We start from the raw sequence: 25,480 nt of genomic DNA, 5'->3' as shown, positions 1-25,480 counted from the left end.
GCTCTATTCGTCTCAAGATACTTTCTTGCATAGTGTAATCTTTCATACTATGCTTTAAATCTGTCACTAAAACTCCATCATTTTGCTAATAAATCAAAAGTCAAAAGCATCATCAGTAATCAGAATTATTCTTTCTGCTTCTTCATAATCTTCTTTTGATTGCGATGGATTAAAAAGTGTCCAGAAATTAGACTAAAAAGTAACTTACAAGCTGAAATGTTTTGTATCGGCTGCTGCCATGCTAATGAACTAGAAAAAGTTAGTAATAAAGCTGAAATTTTGCAAAAATATTTCATGAAAACAAAAAAAACAGCAAATGTAATCATAAACCTTTTCGATTGCTTAAAATTCTTTAGTCGCTAAACTGAAATCTTTATTTGCATTACAGTAGCGATTGACTAAAGTATATAGTGAAAGTTGGCTTATTGAAGTTGAACTCATGCAGATGGTATGCCCACACAGTGAACTGGAGCCTGGTTTGCTAGCTGCAATTTGCGTCACCTCCTGCAACCTTGTAACACTCATGTTGTGATTTTAGCAGTGGCGAAAACTTTCAGCTTTATGATCAAATATTCAGTTGACATTTGAACAGAAACATGTCCACTGTCCTATGTTTACACTATACAGGCTAATTAACTAATGTTAGTTTTTTCGACCTTTATCAATTTTAAAGCAACATGGCTGTACTGTTGCAAAGATTCTCGCACACATCCTTGCATCAGCAGTTAAATGATTCTATGCAAAACTGACAAGCATTGTGATATATCGATGCACTCACCACCGATGCACTCACATTATGACATGGGGCGTCTGCACTTTGTTGTATACTTATAGTCAATTTTCTTTTTACCTAAAATATTTCGTTCAATTATTTTTGTATTAAAATATTTATTTCGCAGCTTTAAGTCCGCTACAGTTCACACTGAAAATGAAACATTAAAGACAAACGAATTGAAAACTCAATGTAAGTGCGTAGGGCTTTTAAGGGCTTTTATAGGGCTTTTATAGGGCTTTTATAGGGCTTTTAAGCTGTTAGATCCAACACTAAATTGTGAGATTTCTTTGTCAATTTTGTAATCTATATAAAACATGGATAAAATGGGAACTCAATGCTGTGCTTACGGTTGTGGAAAAAGGAAAAAGAGAGTTAATAGCGCTGTATGGAACGCCAACGCCGCAAAAATAGCAAAGTGTTTAATTGTATCGCAACTTTGCAAATTTTTTTTTGTTTTCATAATTTGATTGGAGGGTTTTTTCAAACGTAATTTGATAGATTCCAATCACGAAACAGCAAGCCAAACGTCAAAACCGGCATTCAAACGGGCTTTTCTGTGATTGCCGTTGCACGATCCATATGCCAATTTTCAAAATGGTTTTGCAATATTTACAATTACATGACAGGTTTATAAACTTGATTTTTTTAAAACGAGTCTAGACATGCATTGACAAAGCTATTTGGAGTTTTAGGCGACACAAAATCATATAAATCATTATCACTGAAATAATATACTTTGAATAAACAACAATGCTAATTTGGACATTACATCGGTAATGCAACGTCCAAAAACAACAAGAAATTTTTGATTATTTTTTAAGATGTAAGAGTCAATTTCTCTTCTTTCTCTTTTTCATTACAGTTTTGGATAAGTCAAGTATTGAAGCCTCAAATAATCTTTGTATTTTCCCTTCTGATCTCTTCCATCTTAACGGTCGAATGTTTTCTGACCAAGTAGATTCATAAGAATAGAAGAAATATTTACTCTTTCTCATTATTTCCATCTCGATAAGAGATAGTATATCAGGTAGGCTTACCCAGCCAGTGCTGTTCCAACATTTATTAAACACACTTTTGCTTAGATAGACGTCAAGGTCAAGAGAAACTCTTTTAATGCGAGGATCAAGGTTTTCTAAATGATTAAAGATTTCCAATTTGAATTCTTTTAAACTTGGTGGTGTGGCAATATAGACCGACACAGCAGCGCTTATATTCTGTGAATGCATTTCATTCTTGTCATGTAGCAATGGTAGATTATTGATAATTGCTCGCGCTACGTCTTCCGGTGTGATGTTGGTGACGACCTCACAAAGCTCGTATTTTTTTAGACCACGAAACACTCGAAGCCAATCATTTTTGTCGTATCTCCAATGTACTGCGACAAACTCATCAGTTCCTATGTTAGCATCAATATATGCGTCTGCAAGTTGTGTGATACATTCCGGTCGCCGTACAGAATCGACGATGGCCATGTAAAGTCTATCATCTTTGATTTGTCGAACTTTTGTATAATTTTTATCCAATGGTATGGCAATTTGGCCCATTGACGTTAACGTCAAAGGCTTAAAAGCATTAGCAAACAAAGCACATGGTGCCGTGGTATTGAAAGTACTTCTAATTACTTGTTGATTTGAAGGTAACCAATTTTCAGAGGCCGAGATTTGCAGACTGTTTCCAACAAAATTATCGGACAATTTGTGTTCTTCCTTCATAATAATATGCATTTGTGTGTCTCTCTGGAACTTTTTTACGTCACGCATTTTGGATGGCATTGCCTGAAACATATACGAAATAAAAAATTTCCATTATACTCAAGTTTTGCCATACAAATGAAGTTAGAAAAATAAACTTCCTCCATCAAATAAAACTTTACCAGGTAACTTGAAAAGGGAGTAAAATGTTCTAACTAAAGGCAGTAACGTCCATAAAGAGCTAATGTTAAACTTTTGTTCAAAATAAACATTTTCGGATTCAAATTTGAGAAAATTAAGCACAAATTACATTATTGATACAATTATATTATTGATAACGGATAGAGCAGTTTTAGCCTGTTCTATGTCTATTGTTACTTTACACCACCACTATTAACATGTGTCTGAACAAATTAAGATTGTTTGTGCATACATCACGTTCATTAATAGTTAATGACTGTGTGATTTTTCATCAACTTGTCCGTAAGTTTATAGAACACATCATTTTTACGCAAAAAGACACATGATGAATCAAATGATGAAAGACGATGCCATGCTGTTTTTAGATCCAAAATTAGTACAAATTGCAGTCAACTGTAAGTTTAAGAAAGTCCAAGCTTTTTGGTCCAATTAGTGATTATCTTTTCTTAAAAATCATTGTAAAGAAGCAAGTCTGTTTATAGACCAGCAATCCTCGAAAGATGCGCATTTAATTTTTTGACTCCTTTGCTTGATCGTTCTTTACATGTACAGTATACACTTGCACAGCATGGTCTACTCTTTAAAACAATTTCATTCTCGTTACATACGTCGCGAATTATATAAATGTATAAATACACATAAGGGTGCAACGTATGTGCATGACATATAACGAGCAAGATGATTTTTCCTGTCAATAAAAGAATTACGGAGAGTTATGAAGTTGTAATTTCCCACACCCGAACCCTATGTATACGTGTGGTTGCAGTCTGATGCCATTGAAAAATAAAACGTTACAAGTGACAGAACACGTTGAAAAAGGAAAACACGTCTGATCAAAACAATACAAAAACTAAACCTGTTATATCAGAACACTAAGAAAAACATCTAAATAGTCAAACACGTTTCTTTCCTTCTGGTATGTCAAACTGCTCAATACATTTATGTGCCGCTATTGCAATACGTGGTTTTATAAAGACTGCATTTTTCACTTTACATCGTGGCAAAATAGTAAAGAATCTGCAATTTTCTCATACATGCAGCTAAATAAAAAATGCAATATTTTGGAAAACCTATATGAGATATTTAAAATACTTTTGTTGTTTTATTGGATAACTGCAACTAAATTGAACTTTAAATTATTGCGTTACAGTAGTTTTGATTTAAAAAGATACCCTTGACACAAAGGGCTGGTACAACAAATACACTTATTTGGTAAAAGCGTATGTGGACTTTGTATTAAGCAATGTGTTGACGGCCTCCAAAATATTGACGTTACTTACACGTACTTTAGAAATGAAATTTGGTCCACAACTGTTGAAATGCTGTTAAATGTAAATTTTGATAAATATATGAAGACAGGAGATGTCACGTGCCGCAGTTTAAGTCCATAAGGGCCGCATGCGGTTGGAGAACAGCCATAAAGTTTGATATGTTTGCTTTACTCGGTCGAATTTTGCCTCGGGTGCAAATTTTACAAAATAAGTATCAGCAATAAGCGAAATAAAGTTTTCCACGTTTGAAGTTTCGTCAGTTTATTAACAGTGTATTAACTTGTTGCCATTTCCACACTACGTTGATGTGCACAAGCCGCTTCGAATAAATATGTAGTCATTTACCTGAAACACAACATCCATTGATCCGCTACACTTCTTACGGAAATCTTCAATTGATATGCAAGATACAAACGAACACAAATGATCCACGTCAATTCGCTGATAATCTGGCACGTTTTGTATTTTGCCCTGTGTGTTATGTGTTTGGAAAAGTGGTACAACCAAAGTTCTACAGAAAGAAAACAACGTGTGGTTTACGTACTGGCACGCTCTATTTGAATTACGTTCAAGTTTTTGCGGCAGTTAACTATCTTATAACAGCAATATTACTTACCTGTTGAGGCGAATAGCGACATATATGGATTGGAATAAACCAATAACCTGATTGTTTGGTCCCCAGATTAACCCAGGATACAGGAATCTGTCAGGAGCTAGTGTAATCTGTGATGATAAAGCCGATACGTTATGTAAAGGCTTTCTCCATGTAGAGCAGTTTAAATATATTTTGCTAGAATGATGCATGTTAGAGCTGGATGCAGCTGGAGGAAAAACAGTCGCTGTTGGCTTCTTCAGAATAGAATGAGTGTTTGTAAACCCCTGCGTCGGGAAAAAATGAATTGGTGATTCCTCCGACTTTAGTAGCGAAGTGTTTTCGTGTGTTGATACGGTTAGCGATGATGATAGCAGAGATTCCGATATATCTTTTGATACTTTGCCAACTCGAAATGTTCCAGAAAACTTTTCCATTATGTACAAATACTCCAAAACCAAGCAGAGAATCACGATGAATAGAGTGAGTTTAATTACATGACGTTTTATATAAGATAAACTGCAAATTTTGGCCATGGTATATATAGCAACCACTAAAACAGTGGGTTTTGCTAGACTTGCAAACTTATTTCAACCTTAAAACATAAAAAATCTGAGAGTTTAATAATAATAATAGATATAAGGTTACGCTTCTCATTAATATTTTTACACTGATCCTTTAATACTTTAGTAAATTATGTTTTTGCTATTTCTCTATTTATGGATTGAGTATTATTTTCACAGTTAAAATGAGAAATTTCCTCTTCGACCAAATCAAACATTTTATGTCGGTTTGAAAGTCGAATAATTAGGCCGCTGAGTTTGCAAAACTGTATGTGGCCCTATAAATTGTGTTTTAAAAAATTGAAGTTTAGATTTTTAACGAACCATCCTTCAAAAGTGGACCAACTGATGAAAGTACTTGCTTTGCATGATTTTATGGCAATTCTCATTTGTTTTAAGCTGTGCTGCATTGCCAGCTTAGACCATAGAAAATACATTGCATTGATTTTTTGACATTTTGCAATGAAATAATTTTTTATGTGGTAATTTGTCCGTAATTAAACAATTTAGAAGTATTGATTTATAAATATTCTGTTGAATTATCTTAACGAAAGGCGAAAATTCTTTTGTGAGCTTACTACATAATCAAAAGACAACAATTTCTAATTGAATTACCATTTTTGAAATATTTTTATAACTTTGTAACTTGTAACTTTGTACTTTCTTTCCTCAAAATCTTTGTCATACGTTCTTACTATTTCGCTATGTTTATTTTTGCTCTCATATGGTGCCTATACTGCCCAATGATATCATCGATTTCTTAAAATTGCATTCTTTTTCTTATTTCTTGTTTCTTTTTCTGCTAAAGCCAAAAGATCCTGCTTATTAATCAATACAAATATATTTCTTGGAATGTGCATGAGCAACCTCAAAATCCTATTTATACTTTTGTTTTTACTTCTACTTATTCAGTAATTTTTGCTCTATTCATCTCAAGATATTTTCTTGCATAGAGTAATCTTTCATACTATGCTTTAAACCGGTCACTAAAACTCCTTCTTTTGCTAATAAATCAAAAATCAAAAGCATCATCAGTAATCAGAATTATTCTTTCTGCTTCTTCATAATCTTCTTTTGATTGCGATAGATTAAAAAGTGTCCAGAAATTAGACTAAAAAGTAACTTACAAGCTGAAATTTTTTGTATCGGCTGCTGCCATGCTAATGAACTAGAAAAAGTTAGTAATAAAGCTGAAATTTTGCAAAAATATTTCATGAAAACAAAAAAAACAGCAAATGTAATCATAAACCTTTTCGATTGCTTAAAATTCTTTAGTCGCTAAACTGAAATCTTTATTTGCATTACAGTAGCGATTGACTAAAGTATATAGTGAAAGTTGGCTTATTGAAGTTGAACTCATGCAGATGGTATGCCCACACAGTGAACTGGAGCCTGGTTTGCTGGCTGCAATTTGCGTCACCTCCTGCAACGTTGTAACACTCATGTTGTGATTTTAGCAGTGGCGAAAACTTTCAGCTTTATGATCAAATATTCAGTTGGCATTTGAACAGAAACATGTCCACTGTCCTATGTTTACACTATACAGGCTAATTAACTAATGTTAGTTTTTTCGACCTTTATCAATTTTAAAGCAACATGGCTGTACTGTTGCAAAGATTCTCGCACACATCCTTGCATCAGCAGTTAAATGATTCCATGCAAAACTGACAAGCATCGTTATATATCGATGCACTCACCACCGATGCACTCACATTATGACATGGGGCGTCTGCACTTTGTTGTATACTTATAGTCAATTTTCTTTTTACCTAAAATATTTCGTTCAATTATTTTTGTATTAAAATATTTATTTCGCAGCTTTAAGTCCGCTACAGTTCACACTGAAAACGAAACATTAAAGACAAACGAATTGAAAACTCAATGTAAGTGGGTAGGGCTTTTAAGGGCTTTTATAGGGCTTTTATAGGGCTTTTAAGCTGTTAGATCCAACACTAAATTGTGAGATTTCTTCGTCAATTTTGTAATCTATATAAAACATGGATAAAATGGGAACTCAATGCTGTGCTTACGGTTGTGGATAAAGGAAAAAGAGAGTTAATAGCGCTGTATGGAACGCCAACGCCGCAAAAATAGCAAAGTGTCAAATTGTATCGCAACTTTGCAAATTTATTTTGTTTTCATAATTTGATTGGAGGGTTTTTTCAAACGTAATTTGATAGATTCCAATCACGAAACAGCAAGCCAAACGTCAAAACCGGCATTCAAACGGGCTTTTCTGTGATTGCCGTTGCACGATCCATATGCCAATTTTCAAAATGGTTTTGCAATATTTACAATTACATGACAGTTTTATAAACTTGATTTTTTTAAATCAAACTACGACATTTTAAGTCAGGTATAACAACTGTAAAGCAAACTGTTTGTTGGCAAATGGTGTTTTCTTTAATCGGGTTGCAATTTTGTTAATCAAATGTCCGTTGTTTTAATCATGTAACTTATACCATGAATTATAAAAAGGCCAAATGATTGGAAAATAGTGTTCGTAAATTAAAAATGGGCAAACCAATTTGCAAAATACATGCGTGATTATACAAAAATACACAAATTGCTGAACCAACATCATTCTAAAAAAAAAAAATAAATGATTCTACAAAAGTACGCATGAATCGCATAACGTCTTCATGAATTGCAAAATATACATGGATCGTCAAATGTATAGATGATTTGCCAAAAGTGCATGATTCGGTAAATGCATGCATGAATGGCCAAATGTATGTGATTCGGTAAATGCATGCATGACTCGCCAAATGTATGTGATTCGGTAAATGCATGCGTGATTTGCCAAATGTAGCCTACATGATTCGGTGAATGTAAGCATGATCTGAAAAATGTACATGATTTGCCAAATGTACATGATTCGATAAATGTACACATGATTTGCCAAATGTACATGATTCGATAAATGTACACATGATTTGCCTAAAGTGCATGATTGATCAAATGTACATGGTTCGTTGTTAGAGTGCGCCAAGTGTGCAAAAAGGTTTGTGATGTTATAAATCGTTTTTCTCTTGGCGGGAACCAAGAAGCAAAGGGATTTGACAGAAGACAAAGTTTTGTGACTTGCCTATCTTTGGACGCAGGCGGAAAGTTATCCCGTACCGTCAGTGCAAAATACTTTGCGATCAGGAATAAGCGTAGGCTTACGAAGAATAAAATGTTTCTTTAGAAGTTATTTCAACACTAAACGCGTTAGATTATGTTCTGTTTGAAATGTGACTATTAAGCCGAGCCAGAGAGGGTACCGGTATGGATGTTAAAGATTTGATACCGGTACTGCAGTGCTGTGGTTGGCTGGTACATCCTGCACGCTAGCCTTTTAGCGTTTTATTAAGCAGCACATGAGGTTGGTGGGGTTAATTCTACTTTTGCACCCCAAATTGCTGGACTGAATGGAAAGGAATTAACAACTGAAGAAGTGCAGGGCGGTGCTATAGGCTGGTTGAAGTATAACACGTTATCAGTAACTTATTTTTCTGTAGACGAGTTGATTAAAGTTAAAGTCTGTTCAACGTTTTAAACAAACAGTTTTAAGAAATGGAACCAATTGAGAGGTAAGCCTACATAAATTATCGTGGTTTATAAGCTACAGTATAGGCCAATATGTTGGTAATTTTTTTAGTCTTCGCGGTTACGTTTTCTATTTGTAATATCAGTAACCGGTTATTTGGTGTTTCCAGTGGCAGTGTGCAAGAGGTAGATGCTGCAAGAACCACACTTGGACGCAAAAGGTTACCTGTTACCAAAGAACAAATTGAATTTCTATTAGGTATTTGAACTCTGTGATTAGAATTGGTATGGCATCCCTATTGGAAAGTATGTTTTCAATGTGCTTTATAAATACGCCATTAAATTAAATGCCAGACAGGTCAACGTTATACATTTGGTCCAAATCAACCACCCTCAGCGACTGATGGGGTTAAGTAGCTTCTTGAATTATAAGTTATTTAAATTTGCTTGTTTGTGTTTGCTAGCTCAAGACTTTAATATCCGGGAAATTGCATCAAGATTAAATGTCAGCAAACGCACTATCGAATATAGGATGAATGAATTTGGCTTAGCAGTCTCACACAAATATACCACATTGGATGATGAAGAGTTGGATGAAAAAGTTTTTAACCTAACTAAACATTTTCCAAATTCTGGTAAGAACTGATTAAATTGCTTCGAGTTATGAAGTTTTCAGTTGCCAGTTCAAGCTTCGTAAAATTTGTTGCATTTCTCCAAAATTTTGTGGCTGGAGGGTAATATCGTTCGGCTTTCTCTAAATGCTATCAGCATTTAAGCGTATTTGAATTTGTTATTATCATTTAAGTTATTTGAAAACTTGAATTGACAAGTTTTCACTGTAGCTATGTACTTTAAATTGTGCTATGTTTATTACTTGTGTGTACTTAATTTCTATTCTCATCGGAGCACTATACCTAAAGTTCTAAACGTGAAGGTTATAAGGCCGTACAAGCGGCCTTAAAGAGTCAAGGTATTTGTGTGCAACGTGGTCGTTTAAGAAAATCTGTGAAAAAGGTTGATCCCACTGGAGTGGAACGGCGAAAAGTAATATGTATACAACGACGTGTGTATAGTGTAAGATCACCGCTCGCATTATGGCATATTGACTCACACCACAAGTTGATAAGGTACAGACACATAAAACATTTGGAACGAAATGTTTCTGTAAAAAAATTGTGTAATATAGTTAATCTGGTTACTGCTTGTGAAGCTGCATTTGTAACTAATTTTTTGTTTTTGTAGATGGCGTTTTGTTATACATGGCTGCATTGACGGCTTTTCAAGGTTGGTGGTTTATCTCAGCTGCCAGGACAACAATAGGGCAGCAAGAGTTGTCACGCTTTTCAAAAATGGTGTACAAACGTATGGCCTTCAATCACGAGTAAGATTGAACGTTATTATATTTTTGGAAAATCATAATAATCATTTCAAACTACACGGGCTTGCTTTATGTTTGGTTTTTTCTTTGTATAGGTCAGATCCGATAAAGGAATGGAAAATTATGAAGTGGCACGATATATGCTGCAACATCCATTGCGTGGTCTGTCAAGGGGTAGCTTTATAACTGGAAAAAGTGTGTATAATTCACGCATTGAGCACTTATGGAAAGACGTCTTTGAATCTGTGGTACAGTTTTTTTAGCAGTACCTTTACATGTTTAATATTATTGCAGTGTTATATATTCCAGAAAGCCGCTATCTTCACAATTATGAATATTGATAGGTAGTAATTCTCATTATAATGTAAGTTTATATTTCAACTCTGATATTGATGCAACTTGTCTTTTCAGGCTATTAACTTCCACCGGCTGTTCTACAAATTGGAAACTAATGGGACGTTAGATGTGGAAAATGAAGTTGATATGTTTTGTTTACATTACTGCTTCAAAGACGTCATAAATGAAGCCCTTGCCAAATTTACTTCCTTGTGGAATCATCATCCCCTGCGAACGGAAAACAATCGAAGTCCTAGAAAACTATATGTTGCAGGGTTGCTGCAGTTATTGAAAGAGGAAGACTTGAGTGACTATATGACTGATTATCAGGTGAATTTTCTACACTTCAGACAATACGTCTTGCTGTAAATAGGTATACCAATTTAGCATCAAACTTTGTCTTCTGTCAAATCCCTTTGCTTCTTGGTTCCCACCAAGAGAAAAACAATTTATGACGTCACAAACATTTTTGCACACTTGGCGTACTCTAACAACGAACCATGTACATTTGATCAATCATGTACTTTAGGCAAATCATGTGTACATTTATCGAATCATGTACATTCGGTAAGTCACGTACATTCACCGAATCATGTACATTTGGCAAATCACGCATGCATTTACCGAATCACATACATTTGGCGATTCATGCATGCGTTTACCGAATCATGTACATTTGGCGAGTCATGCATGCATTTACCGAATCACGTAGCCTACATTTAGCGAATCATGCACTTTTGGCAAATCATCTATACATTTGACGATCCATGTATATTTGGCAATTCATGAAGACGTTATGCGATTCATGCGTACTTTTGTAGAATCATTTATTGTTTTTAGTTTATTATCATTAATCATTTATTATTTATTGTATTTTTGTATAATCACGCATGTATTTTGCAAATTGGTTTGCCCATTTTTAATTTACGAAGACTATTTTCCAATCATTTGACCAACCGACAGTTTGTCGAACGACAATTAATCGAACGACAGTTAATCGAAAGACAGTTTATCGAAACGACAGATGATCGAACCGGCTGTTAAAAGAACGACAACTGACGAAGTGAACATTTCAATCGCATTCATTTATTTACAAGTTGTGTGCAATTGCTCGAAGATAACTGTTTATGTCAATATTCGTTGAGTCATAATTTTCGACTATGCTCTTCAGCCGTTGGTTGACAGCGTCGTAGCGCTTCTTCCGAGGTGGGCCAGCAATTCCAGCATTCAATTGCTCAATGAATATTTCGTTGGAACCTTGTTCCTGAATAATTTTTTTGACGAGTCTGCGAAGCGTCGGATGGGATATTGAGACACGCTTGCTGAACGCATTGTGTCATCCTTCAATACTATTATTCGTTCGTGGAAGGTCATCTTGAACCCGGTGGAAGACATTCTAACACCGGATAGGAAATAGAGATTGACGACGATTCCTGCGACGCAATCGTCCAATCCAAGTAGTTTCGAAATAGTCAATGTATTCAGACAAGTGCTGCTCATCGTCATCATTGAACGTGGCCAGGAAGTCCTCGAACCGTTGTACAACGTCTTCAGGCGGAACGAATGCCAGTGCCTGGAAGCATTTTATGCGGAGGGCGTGCTCGGCATCTTCAGTGAACCACCGCTGCAGAGAGAGGGCCTGAATTTTCCGGAAGCTACATTGGCCAAAATGAAAAAGGCAGCCGAGAATTTCTGCCCGAGGGAAGCTGGAAGAAAGAGCATTTTATTTTTATGCTGCCATTTCAAAGCCTATTGTTACCGTTTCTGGGGCTATTCCTGGTCGTTGTTGTTCCAATAAAGAAAAGATGCGATTGTACACAGCTTCCGATTTGTTCTCTGTTACGGTGTAAACGAGTGGCACCGTGCGATTTTCATTGATCAGCGCGTGTATCGTGTACAGCTGGTATCCAAGTGGGGCAACATCAAATGTACCGTCACAAAACCAATTAGCGCAGTTGTTCAGTATATCCAGTTTCTTCTGAGACGCACATCATAATGGCTTATTGTCTCAATGTTTGAGAAACACGCAATTAAGATCCGAGACTTAAAATGACACCGAGGCTTAAAATGTTACACCTATAATTCATCAGTGCGATATCATAATTCTTAATTGAAGCTATTGTCAAAGTTTGTCGTTCGATAAATAGTCGTTCGATCAACTGTCGGTTCGATTAATTGTCGTTCGATAAACTGTCGGTTCGATTAATTGTCGTTCGATAAACTGTCGTTCGATTAACTGTCGGTTCGATTAATTGTCGTTCGATAAACTGTCGGTTCGATTAACTGTCGGTTCGATTAATTGTCGTTCGATAAACTGTCGTTTCGATTAATTAACGTTCGATAAACTGTCGTAGTACCTTTTATTGTCAATAGAGTGGAAAAATGGACAAAAGAATTGTTAAGCATTTGCTCTGAAAATAAATTCAATTTACATTTGAAAGCTTTTACATTTGTATACATTTCGTGAGCGAAAAGGTTTTTCCCTTGAAGTTTCCCATTTAATTCATTCATGTGCGTTAGTATGTCAACAGCAAACGCAAAATCACAAAGCCAATTTTCGTCTTCCAGCTCAGGAAAATCATCAGCTTTATCGATTGCCTCCAAAAATAAGCTAATGGCCTCTCTTTAAGTTCCCATACGCGTTTACATGCTTTCCCTAAACTTAACCAGCGCACGTGAGAATGGTAAAGTAAGTCCTGGTGATCAGTATCAATTTCCTCAAGAAACTTTAGAAACTGTCGGTGGTAAAGTCCTCTCCCTTTTATGAAGTTGATCAGTTTTACCACTGTCTTCACTACATGATTAAGCTGTAATACAGACTTACAGAGTACCTCCTGATGGATGATGCAGTGCAAAAAAGTTATATCCATCTCAGGGTTTTCCTCTTTCACCTTATCTTGAAGCCTTTTTAGAAGCCCAACGTTTTTTTCCGTCAGGTTTGGCGATCCATCCGTGGTGACATTCACAAGTTTGTTCCAAGGTAGTTTCAGCCGGTCAATCAAACCAGTCTTTTTGATAAAAAGGTCCTCTCCTCGTGTTTTCCCCTTTAGCGATTCCATCGCCAACAGTTCTTCTGTTATCTCAAAACTGTCATTAATCCCTCTGATAAAAATCAAAAGCTGGGCGGTGTCGTTTACGTCGTTACTTTCGTCCAACGCCAGCGAATAAAATACAAATGAATCTGCTTTTCCTTTCAGCTCACTGGCTAAGTGCTCATCAATTCGTTCTACTCGGCTAGTTACTGTTTTGCGTGATAAAGTAATTTGCTCATACAGTATTTACTTTTTGTATCTGGACACAAGAGACCTGCTGTCTCTACCATGCACTGCTTGATAAACTCTCCATCGGGAAATGGCTTGCTTGCTTTTGCTATTTTAAAAGCCAGTAAAAAGCTTGCCTGGGTGATTGACTGATGAACGGCACTTTGCTGAAAAAGAGTAGGCCTATTTTGTTGAATCCGAAAATTGGTTGTTAATCTCTGCGCAGCAGCTTCTCGTTGTTGAGTTGACTGGCTGCTAAAGTAGTTAGGGTGGTTGGTGTTAAAATGGCGGCGAATGTTGTATTCTTTTGATACAGCAACACTTTTTTGGCATATAAGGCATATCACGGTTGATCCGACCTCAGTACAAAATATTTGGTTGTCCACTCTTTTTTGAATGCTCTGCGTTCGTTATCGATTTTTCGTTTCTTTGAAGCACTCATTTCGATAAAAACTATTTAGTAATAATTTAGCTAGCTAGTAACCACAAAACCTTATTGAGCATTCCACACTGAAACTGCTACCTACACGTAAGAATCGCTTGTTAAAGTTTGACATTCACAAAGCCTCAAAAACATTACTAAAACAGCTGTTCTATACAAATCTGTAAGTATTTGAAACCTTGCTAGCTTAGCCTGCAGCTTGTTCTACGTATTACAGATCAACAACAATCGTGTGATTGAAAAGTCGCAAACAAATTTTCAACAATTGTTTTCAATTTATTTGACGGAACAATGAACCAAATTAACAATGCTTAGTAGTGACAAAATTTGTATTTGGAAAATACAAAATTTGTATTTTATAAGATATCTATGGGTCAGACAGGCAGAGAAGTTCTTTTGAGCTGCTGTTTGTGGATTTAATTCACTAAATCCTAAAATTTCCATCAAGGATCATTTCAGTCAAAATCTGTGTGAATCAATTTATAAAAAAGTTAAAAACTATGATTTATTTCCATCCCTAAGAAACCATGATGATGATTTTGAGATTGGTTGTAAAGATCTTCATTCTTTACAATTAATAAAGAAAAATATTAAAGAATTTTTCACCATCAGGTTTTTGACCTATGGCCAGCATTATACAAAAACTGTGATACAAAAACACAAAATTGGTTACCGGCAGCGACCAAACAAACTTGTTTTATTTAGCAATATCTAATTCATTACTGATAATTAATGATTACTTTCGTAGAACATCCGAATATGTTTGAAAGGTATGGTATATATTAGATATGGTTTATATTAGGTTTCATAACATTTCATTTCGTGTAAAAAATATGTATCAATCACTTGCTTTGGATCATGCAACTGTTACTCGAATGAAGGGCTACCCCATTGCCATATGCTAGTCTAGGCCTATACGGTACCGGTAGCGAATTAGCCTACGCAAGCTTATTTATTGATACAGCAAAAATACAAATATTTACAAAAACAGTCAATCATAGTGCAGTGCAAACACCTCGGCTTTTCGAAAAACTTTAATAGAATTAGGCCTATACAGAACTACTCCAATTTACAATTGGCTTTTAGCCTTTGTCTCACTCTCTCCCAACGCTTTTGGGCGCATGTGTTATCGCAGGCTTTCTTCACTTTTCAGCGTGAGTTGGATATCTAGTTACTATATAAAAGATATCTATGGTTGGGATTGACTGACTGGGTCCCTTAATGGCGGAATCGCAAAGTTTCAATTTGGCTTCAATTCAAGAGGCGAGTTGAGCGATCTAGTGTTTTATAGGATATCTATGGGTATAACACAAAGAAACTGGGCGTCAACAAGCACATGGTAGCAAAGCACAGTCACGGTTCATCAGATCTAAAGAAAGGAATTCAAGACAAGGAAAAAGAATTACTACGAGTCTAGACATGCATTGACAAAGTTATTTGGAGTTTTGGGTGACACAAAATCATATAAATCATTATCACTGAAATAATATACTTTGAATAAACAACAATGCTAATTTAGACATTACATCCGTAATGCAACGTCCAAAAACAACAAGAAATTTTTGATTATTTTTTAAGATGTAAGAGTCGATTTCTCTTGATTCTATTTTTCATTACAGTTTTGGATAAGTCAAGTATTGAAGCCTCAAATAATCTTTGTATTTTCCCTTCTGATCTCGTCCATCTTAACGGTCGAATGTTTTCTGACCAAGTAGATTCATAAGAATAGAAGAAATATTTACTCTTTCTCATTATTTCCATCTCGATAAGAGAAAGTATATCAGGTAGGCTTACCCAGCCAGTGCTGTTCCAACATTTATTAAACACACTTTTACTTAGATAGACGTCGAGGTCAAGAGGAACTTTTTTAATGCGAGGATCAAGGTTTTCTAAATGATCAAAGATTTCCAATTTGAATTCTTTTAAACTTGGTGGGGTGGCAATATAGACCGACACAGCAGCGCTTATATTCCGTGAGTGCATTGCATTCTTGTCATGTAGCAATGGTAGATTATTGATAATTGCTCGCGCTACGTCTTCCGACGTGATGTTGGTGATGACCTCACAAAGCTCGTATTTTTTTTGATTACGGAACACTCGAAGCCAATCATCTGTGTCGTATCTCCAATGTACTGCGACAAACTCATCAGTTCGTATGTTAGCATCGATATATGCGTCTGCAAGTTGTGTGATACATTTCGGTCGCCGTACAGAATTGATGATAGCCATGTAAAGTGTATCATCTTTGATTTGTCGAACTTTTGTATAGTTTTTATCCAATGGTATGGCAATCTGGCCCTTTGACTTTAACGTCAAAGGCTGATAAGCACTTGCAAACAAAGCATATGGTGCCGTGGTATTGAAAGTACTTCTAATTACTTGTTGATTTGAAGATAACCAATTGAAAGAGGTCTTGTTATTGCAACAGGGATAGAACGGTATATTTGCTTTGTTTGTACGTTTCTCTGATGATTGCAGACTGTTTCCAACAAAATAGTCGGACAATTTGTATTCTTCGTTCATAATAATATGCATTTTTGTGTCTCTCTGGAACTTTTTTACATCACGCATTTTGGATAACATTGCCTGAAACATATATGAAACAAAAAATTTCCATTATACTCAAGTTTTGCCATACAAATGAAGTTAGCAAAATAAACTTCCTCCATCAAATAAAACTTTACCAGGCAACATGAATAGGGAGTAAAATTTTCTAACTAAAGGGAGTAACGTCCATAAAGGGCTAATGTTAAACTTTTGTCCGAAATAAACATTTTCGGATTCAAATTTGAGAAAATTAGGCAAAAATTACATTTTTGATACAATGATTCTATTGATAACGGATAGAGCAGATTTAGTCTATTTCATGTCTATTGTTACCTTAAACTACCACTATTAACATGTGTTTGAACAAATTAAGATTGTTTGTACATACAACGCGTTCATTAATAGTTAATGACTGTGTGGTTTTTCATTAACTTGTCCGTAAGTTTATAGAACACATCATTTTTATGCAAAAAGACACATGATGAAGCAAATGATGACAGACGAAGCCATGCTGTTTTTAGATCCAAAATTAGTACAAATTGCAGCCAATTTTAAGTTTAAGAATGTCCAAGCTTTTTGGTCCAATTAGTGGTTATCTTTTTTTTTAAATCATTATACAAAAGCAAGTCTGTTTATAAACCAGCTGTCCTCGAAAGATGCGCATTTAATGTTTTGACTCATTTGCTTGATCGTTCTTTACATGTATACACTTGCACAGCATGGTCTACTCTTCAAAACAATTTCTTGCTCGTTACATACGTCGCGAATTATATAACTGTATAAATATACATATAAGGGTGCAACGTATGTGCATGACATATAACGAACAAGATGAGTTTTCCTGTCAATTAAAGAATTACAAAGAGTTATGAAGTTGTAATTTTCCACACCCGAACCCTATGTATACGTGTGGTTGCAGTCTAATGCCATTGAAAAATAAAACGTTACAAGTGACAGAACACATTGAAAAAAGAAAACACGTCTGATCAAAACAATACAAAAATTAAACCTGTTATATTAGAACACTAAAAAAAACATCTAAACAGTCAAACACGATTCTTTCCTTTTGGTATGTCAAACTGCTCAATACATTTATGGGCTGCTATTGCAATACGTGGTTTTATAAAGACCGCATTTTTCACTTTACATCGTGGCAAAATAATAAAGAATCTGCAATTTTCTCATACATGCGCCTAAATAAAAAATGCGTTTTTTGGAAAACTTATATGACATATTTAAAATGCTTTTGTTGTATTATTGGATAATTGCAACTAAATTGAATTTTAAATTATTGCGTTGCAGTAGTTTTGATGTACAAAGATACCCTTGACACAAGGGGCTGGTACAACAAAAACACTTACTTGGACTTTGCGTATGTGGACTTTGTATTAAGCAATGTGTTGACAGCCTCCAAAATATTGACGCTAAACTTACACATACTTTATAAATGAAATTTGGTCCACAACTGTTGAAATGCTGTTAAATGTAAATTTTGATAAATATATAAAGACAGGAGATGTCACGTGCCGCAGTTTAAGTCCATAAGGGCCGCATGCGGTTGGAGAACAGCCATAAAGTTTGATATGTTTGCTTCACTCCGCCGATCTTCGCCACGGGTGCAAATTTTACAAAATAAGTATCAGCAATAAGCGAAATATAGTTTCAATTTTTCCACGTTTGAAGTTTCGTCAGTATATTAACGTCGCTTATTGCGCCCACAAGCCGCCTCGAATAAATATGTAGTCATTTACCTGAAACACAACATCCATTGATCCGTGACACTTTTTATGGAAATCTTCAACTGATATGCAAGATACAAACGAACACAAATGATCCACGTCAATTCTTTGATAATCTGGTACGCTTTGTATTTCGCCCTCTGTGTAATGTGTACCGAAACGTGGTACAACCAAAATTCTACAGAAAGAAAACAATTTAGTTTTCCGCTTTATGTCACAACCAGGTTCCTTATTTCACAATCTTAATATCGTCTACGAGCACGTGTGGTTTACGTACTGACATGCTCTATTTGAATTACGTTCAAGTTTTTGCGGCACTTAACCTATCTTATTACAGCAGTATTACTTTCCTGTTGAGGCGAATAGCGACATATATGGATTGAAATAAACCAATAATCTGATTGTTTGGTCCAAAAATTAACCCAGGATACAGGAATCTGTCAGGAGCTAGTGTAATCTGTGATGATAAAGCCGATACGTTTCGTAATGGCTTTCTCCATGTAGAGCAGATTATTTTTATTTTGCTAGAAGGATACATGTTAGAGCTGGATGCAGCTGGAGGAAAAACAACTCGAATTGTTCCAGAAGTCTTTTTCATTATGGAAAAATACCCCAAAACCGAACAGAGAATCACGATGAGTAGAGTGATTTTAATTACATTACGTTTTATGTAAGATAAAGTGTAATTTTTATCCATGGCAGATGTAGCAACCACTATACTAACTAAAACATTGGGTTTGGCGAGACTTGCAAACTTATTCCAACCTTAAAACATATAAAAACTGAAAGCTTAATAATAATAGATATATGGTTACGCTTCTCATTAATATTTTTATACTGATCCTTTAATACTTTAGTAAATTGTGTTTTTGCTATTTCTCTATTTATTGATTGAGTGTTATTTTCACAGTTAAAATGAGAAATTTCCTCTTCGACCAAATCAAACATTTTATGTCGGTTTGAAAGTCGAATAATTAGGCCGCTGAGTTTGCAAAACTGTATGTGGCCCTATGAATTGTGTTTTAAAAAATTGAAGTTTAGATTTTTAACGAGCCATCCTTCAAAATTGGACCAACTGATGAAAGTAGGCTACTTGCTTTGTATGATTTAATAGCAATTCTCATTTGTTTTAAGCTGTGCTGCATTGCCAGCTTAGACCATAGAAAACACAGTGCATTGATTTTTTGACATTTTGCAATGAAATAATTTTTTATGTGGCAATTTGTCCGTAATTAAACAATTTAAAAGTTTAGATCTATAAATATTCTGTTGAATTATCTTAACAAAAGGCGAAAATTCTTTTGTGAGCTTACTACAAGTATTTCTAAAGACAAGTATTTCTAATTGAATTACCATTTTTGAAATATTTTATACTTAAATTTTGTACTTTCTTTCCTCAAAATCTTTGTCATACGTTCTTACTACTTCGCTATGTTTATTTTTGCTCTCATATGGTGCCTATACTGCCCAATGATATCATCGATTTCTTAAAATTGCCTTCGTGTTCTTATTTCTTGTTTCTTGTTTCTTTTTCCGCTAAAGGTAAAAGATCCCGCTCATCAGTCAATACAAATCTTTTCCTTGGAATGTGCATGAGCAACCTCAAAATCCTGTTTATACTTTTTTTTTTACTTCTACTTATTCAGTAATTTTTGCTCTATTCGTCTCAAGATACTTTCTTGCATAGTGTAATCTTTCATACTATGCTTTAAATCTGTCACTAAAACTCCATCATTTTGCTAATAAATCAAAAGTCAAAAGCATCATTAGTAATCAGAATTATTCTTTCTGCTTCTTCATAATCTTCTTTTGATTGCGATGGATTAAAAAGTGTCCAGAAATTAGACTAAAAAGTAACTTACAAGCTGAAATTTTTTGTATCGGCTGCTGCCATGCTAATGAACTAGAAAAAGTTAATAATAACGCTGAAATTTATCAAAAATATTTCATGAAAACAAAAAAAACAGCAAATGTAATCATAAACCTTTTCGATTGCTTAAAATTCTTTAGTCGCTAAACTGAAATCTTTATTTGCAATACAGTAGCGATTGACTAAAGTTTATAGTGAAAGTTGGCTTATTGAAGGATCGCTCATGCAGATGGTATGCCCACACAGTGAACTGGAGCCTGGTTTGCTGGCTGCAATTTGCGTCACCTCCTGCAACGTTGCAACACCCATGCTGTGATTTTAGCAGTGGCGAAAACTTTCAGCTTTATGATCAAATATTCAGTTGGCATTTGAACAGAAACATGTCCACTGTCCTATGTTTACACTATACAGGCTAATTAACTAATGTTAGTTTTTTCGACCTTTATCAATTTTAAAGCAACATGGCTGTACTGTTGCAAAGATTCTCGCACACATCCTTGCATCAGCAGTTAAATGATTCCATGCAAAACTGACAAGCATCGTGATATATCGATGTACTCACCACCGATGCACTCACATTATGACATGGGGCGTCTGCACTTTGTTTGTATACTTATAGTCAATTTTCTTTTTACCTAAAATATTTCGTTCAATTATTTTTGTATTAAAATATTTATTTCGCAGCTTTAAGTCCGCTACAGTTCACACTGAAAACGAAACATTAAAGACAAACGAATTGAAAACTCAATGTAAGCGGGTAGGGCTTTTAAGGGCTTTTATAGGGCCTTTATAGGGCTTTTAAGCTTTTAGATCCAACACTAAATTGTGAGATTTCTTCGTCAATTTTGTAATCTATATAAAACATGGATAAAATGGGAACTCAATGCTGTGCTTACGGTTGTGGAAAAAGGAAAAAGAGAGTTAATAGCGCTGTATGGAACGCCAACGCCGCAAAAATAGCAAAGTGTTAAATTGTATCGCAACTTTGCAAATTTTTTTTTGTTTTCATAATTTGATTGGAGGGTTTTTTCAAACGTAATTTGATAGATTCCAATCACGAAACAGCAAGCCAAACGTCAAAACCGGCATTCAAACGGGCTTTTCTGTGATTGCCGTTGCACGATCCATATGCCAATTTTCAAAATGGTTTTGCAATATTTACAATTACATGACAGTTTTATAAACTTGATTTTTTTAAATCAAACTACGACATTTTAAGTCAGGTATAACAACTGTAAAGCAAACTGTTTGTTGGCAAATGGTGTTTTCTTTAATCGGGTTGCAGTTTTGTTAATCAAATGTCCGTTGTTTTAATCATGTAACTTATACCATGCATTATAAAAAGGCCAAAGGATTGAAAAATAGTCTTCGTAAATTAAAAATGGGCAAACCAATTTGCAAAATACGTGCGTGATTATACAAAAATACACAAATTGCTGAACCAACATCATTCCTAAAAACAATAAATGATTCTACAAAAGTACGCATGAATCGCATAACGTCTTCATGAATTGCAAAATATACATGGATCGTCAAATGTATGGATGATTTGCCAAAAGTGCATGATTCGGTAAATGCATGCATGAATCGCCAAATGTATTTTATTCGGTAAATGCATGCGTGATTTGCCAAATGTAGCCTACATGATTCGGTGAATGTAAGCATGATCTGAGAAATGTACATGATTTGCCAAATGTACTTGATTCGATAAATGTACACATGATATGCCAAATGTACATGATTCGATAAATGTACACATGATTTGCCAAAAGTGCATGATTGATCAAATGTACATGGTTCGTTGTTAGAGTGCGCCAAGTGTGCCAAAAGGTTTGTGACGTTATAAATCGTTTTTCTCTTGGCGGGAACCAAGAAGCAAAGGGATTTGACAGAAGACAAAGTTTTGTGACTTGCCTATCTTTGGACGCAGGCGGAAAGTTATTCCGTACCGTCAGTGCAAAATACTTTGCGATCAGGAATAAGCGTAGGCTTATGAAGAATAAAATGTTTCTTAAGAAGTTATTTCAACACTAAACGCGTTAGATTATGTTCTGTTTGAAATGTGACTATTAAGCCGAGCCAGAGAGGGAACCGGTATGGATGTTAATGATTTGATACCGGTACTGCAGTGCTGTGGTTGGCTGGTACATCCTGCAAGCTAGCCTTTCAAGAGCGCCTTTTAGCGTTTTATTAAGCAGCACATGAGGTTGGTGGGGTTAATTCTACTTTTGCACCCCGAATTGCTGGACTGAATGGAAAGGAATTAACAACTGAAGAAGTGCAGGGCGGTGCTATAGGCTAGTTGAATTATAACACGTTATCAGTAACTTATTTTTCTGTAGACGAGTTGATTAAAGTTAAAGTCTGTTCAACGTTTTAAACAAACAATTTTAAGAAATGGAACCAATTGGGAGGTAAGCCTACATAAATTATCGTGGTTTATAAGCTACAGTATAGGCCTAGATGTTGGTAATTTTTTTAGTCTTCGCGGTTACGTTTTCTATTTGTAATATCAGTAACCGGTTATTTGGTGTTTCCAGTGGCAGTGTGCAAGAGGTAGATGCTGCAAGAACCACACCTGGACGCAAAAGGTTACCTGTTACCAAAGAACAAATTGAATTTCTATTAGGTATTTGAACTCTGTGATTAGAATTGGTATGGCATCCCTATTGGAAAGTATGTTTTCAATGTGCTTTATAAATACGTCATTAAATTAAATGCCAGACAGGTCAACGTTATACATTTGGTCCAAATCAACCACCTTCAGCGACTGATGGGGTTAAGTAGCTTCTTGAATAATATTTAAATTTGCTTGTTTGTGTTTGCTAGCTCAAGACTTTAATATCCGGGAAATTGCATCAAGATTAAATGTCAGCAAACGCACTATCGAATATAGGATGAATGAATTTGGCTTAGCAGTCTCACACAAATATACCACATTGGATGATGAAGAGTTGGATGAAAAAGTTTTTAACCTAACTAAACATTTTCCAAATTCTGGTAAGAACTGATTAAATTGCTTCGAGTTATGAAGTTTTCAGTTGCCAGTTCAAGCTTCGTAAAATTTGTTGCATTTCTCCAAAATTTTGTGGCTGGAGGGTAATATCGTTCGGCTTTCTCTAAATGCTATCAGCATTTAAGCTTATTTGAATTTGTTATTATCATTTAAGTTATTTGAAAACTTGAATTGACAAGTTTTCACTGTAGCTATGTACTTTAAATTGTAATTGTTTATTACTTGTGTGTACTTAATTTCTATTCTCATCGGAGCACTATACCTTTCTAAACGTGAAGGTTATAAGGCCGTACAAGCGGCCTTAAAGAGTCAAGGTATTTGTGTGCAACGTGGTCGTTTAAGAAAATCTGTGAAAAAAGTTGATCCCACTGGAGTGGAACGGCGAAAAGTAATATGTATACAACGACGTGTGTATAGTGTAAGATCACCGCTCGCATTATGGCATATTGACTCACACCACAAGTTGATAAGGTACAGACACATAAAACATTTGGAACGAAATGTTTCTGTAAAAAAATTGTGTAATATAGTTAATCTGGTTACTGCTTGTGAAGCTGCATTTGTAACTAATTTTTTGTTTTTGTAGATGGCGTTTTGTTATACATGGCTGCATTGACGGCTTTTCAAGGTTGGTGGTTTATCTCAGCTGCCAGGACAACAATAGGGCAGCAAGAGTTGTCACGCTTTTCAAAAATGGTGTACAAACGTATGGCCTTCAATCACGAGTAAGATTGAACGTTATTATATTTTTGGAAAATCATAATAATCATTTCAAACTACATGGGCTTGCTTTATGTTTGGTTTTTATTTTGTATAGGTCAGATCCGATAAAGGAATGGAAAATTATGAAGTGGCACGATATATGCTGCAACATCCATTGCGTGGTCTGTCAAGGGGTAACTTTATAACTGGAAAAAGTGTGTATAATTCACGCATTGAGCACTTATGGAAAGACGTCTTTGAATCTGTGGTACAGTTTTTTTAGTAGTACCTTTACATGTTTAATATTATTGCAGTGTTATATATTCCAGAAAGCCGCTATCTTCACAATTATGAATATTGATAGGTAGTAATTCTCATTATAATGTAAGTTTATATTTCAACTCTGATATTGATGCAACTTGTCTTTTCAGGCTATTAACTTCCACCGGCTGTTCTACAAATTGGAAACTAATGGGACGTTAGATGTGGAAAATGAAGTTGATATGTTTTGTTTACATTACTGCTTCAAAGACGTCATAAATGAAGCCCTTGCCAAATTTACTTCCTTGTGGAATCATCATCCCCTGCGAACGGAAAACAATCGAAGTCCTAGAAAACTATATGTTGCAGGGTTGCTGCAGTTATTGAAAGAGGAAGACTTGAGTGACTATATGACTGATTATCAGGTGAATTTTCTACACTTCAGACAATACGTCTTGCTGTAAATAGGTATACCAATTTAGCATCAAACTTTGTCTTCTGTCAAATCCCTTTGCTTCTTGGTTCCCGCCAAGAGAAAAACAATTTATGACGTCACAAACATTTTTGCACACTTGGCGCACTCGAACAACGAACCATGTACATTTGATCAATCATGTACTTTAGGCAAATCATGTGTACATTTATCGAATCATGTACATTCGATAAGTCACGTACATTCACCGAATCATGTACATTTGGCAAATCACGCATGCATTTACCGAATCACATACATTTGGCGATTCATGCATGCGTTTACCGAATCATGTACATTTGGCGAGTCATGCATGCATTTACCGAATCACGTAGCCTACATTTAGCGAATCATGCACTTTTGGCAAATCATCTATACATTTGACGATCCATGTATATTTGGGCAATTCATGAAGACGTTATGCGATTCATGCGTACTTTTGTAGAATCATTTATTGTTTTTAGTTTATTATCATTAATCATTTATTATTTATTGTATTTTTGTATAATCACGCATGTATTTTGCAAATTGGTTTGCCCATTTTTAATTTACGAAGACTATTTTCCAATCATTTCACCAACCGACAGTTTATCGAACGACAATTAATCGAACGACAGTTAATCGAAAGACAGTTTATCGAAACGACAGATGATCGAACCGACTGTTAAAAGAACGACAACTGACGAAGTGAACATTTCAATCGCATTCATTTATTTACAAGTTGTGTGCAATTGCTCGAAGATAACTGTTTATGTCAATATTCGTTGAGTCATAATTTTCGACTATGCTCTTCAGCCGTTGGTTGACAGCGTCGTAGCGCTTCTTCCGAGGTG

General features: G+C 35.2%; 3 protein-coding genes across 4 annotated transcripts; 2 read left to right on the top strand and 1 right to left on the bottom strand.

Annotated features, from left to right (window-relative positions):
- Positions 1-1,047: 1,047 nt before the first annotated feature.
- LOC143461157 (uncharacterized) lies at positions 1,048-5,117 on the bottom strand. 2 transcript variants are annotated; one of them, XM_076958966.1, is made up of 4 exons: positions 4,555-5,117; positions 4,284-4,449; positions 1,813-2,550; positions 1,572-1,721 (listed from the first exon to the last, which is right to left on the bottom strand). In XM_076958966.1, exons 1-4 carry the CDS (start codon positions 5,064-5,066, stop codon positions 1,704-1,706), a joined length of 1,434 nt encoding a protein of 477 aa, XP_076815081.1. In that variant the 5' UTR covers positions 5,067-5,117; the 3' UTR covers positions 1,572-1,703. The 2 variants fall into 2 exon arrangements, with proteins under 2 accessions (XP_076815080.1, XP_076815081.1); XM_076958965.1 differs by having other exon boundaries at positions 1,048-2,550.
- Positions 5,118-8,505: 3,388 nt separating this feature from the next.
- LOC143459896 (uncharacterized) lies at positions 8,506-12,839 on the top strand. Its single transcript, XM_076957211.1, has 7 exons — positions 8,506-8,668; positions 8,795-8,883; positions 9,089-9,259; positions 9,559-9,751; positions 9,867-10,005; positions 10,098-10,250; positions 10,414-12,839. Exons 1-7 carry the CDS (start codon positions 8,652-8,654, stop codon positions 10,705-10,707), a joined length of 1,056 nt encoding a protein of 351 aa, XP_076813326.1. The 5' UTR covers positions 8,506-8,651; the 3' UTR covers positions 10,708-12,839.
- A 9,668-nt stretch (positions 12,840-22,507) lies between these two features.
- On the top strand, positions 22,508-24,747 carry LOC143460571 (uncharacterized). The gene is made up of 7 exons (XM_076958145.1): positions 22,508-22,610; positions 22,737-22,825; positions 23,026-23,196; positions 23,491-23,683; positions 23,799-23,937; positions 24,030-24,182; positions 24,346-24,747. Exons 1-7 carry the CDS (start codon positions 22,594-22,596, stop codon positions 24,637-24,639), a joined length of 1,056 nt encoding a protein of 351 aa, XP_076814260.1. The 5' UTR covers positions 22,508-22,593; the 3' UTR covers positions 24,640-24,747.
- Positions 24,748-25,480: the final 733 nt, after the last annotated feature.

This window comes from Clavelina lepadiformis, chromosome 5 (genome assembly GCF_947623445.1).
Source record: "Clavelina lepadiformis chromosome 5, kaClaLepa1.1, whole genome shotgun sequence".
NCBI classification, from domain to species: Eukaryota; Metazoa; Chordata; class Ascidiacea; order Aplousobranchia; family Clavelinidae; genus Clavelina; species Clavelina lepadiformis.
The sequence above is the reverse complement of the archived record's forward strand: the minus strand, read 5'-3'. Positions and strand labels throughout refer to the sequence as shown.

Excerpts from the sequence above, each read along its gene's own strand:
- LOC143460571 (XM_076958145.1), top strand. Across the intron at positions 22,826-23,025 it reads ACAAATTGAATTTCTATTAG|CTCAAGACTTTAATATCCGG; the intron begins GTATTTGAACTC and ends TGTGTTTGCTAG. Across the intron at positions 23,197-23,490 it reads TAAACATTTTCCAAATTCTG|GTTATAAGGCCGTACAAGCG; the intron begins GTAAGAACTGAT and ends CTAAACGTGAAG.
- LOC143461157 (XM_076958965.1), bottom strand. The coding sequence starts at position 5,066 with ATGGCCAAAATTTGCAGTTTATCTTATATAAAACGTCATGTAATTAAA. Across the intron at positions 4,450-4,554 it reads GTCGCTATTCGCCTCAACAG|AACTTTGGTTGTACCACTTT; the intron begins GTAAGTAATATT and ends TTCTTTCTGTAG. Across the intron at positions 2,551-4,283 it reads CAATGGATGTTGTGTTTCAG|GCAATGCCATCCAAAATGCG; the intron begins GTAAATGACTAC and ends TATATGTTTCAG.
- LOC143459896 (XM_076957211.1), top strand. Across the intron at positions 8,884-9,088 it reads ACAAATTGAATTTCTATTAG|CTCAAGACTTTAATATCCGG; the intron begins GTATTTGAACTC and ends TGTGTTTGCTAG. Across the intron at positions 10,251-10,413 it reads AAGACGTCTTTGAATCTGTG|GCTATTAACTTCCACCGGCT; the intron begins GTACAGTTTTTT and ends TTGTCTTTTCAG.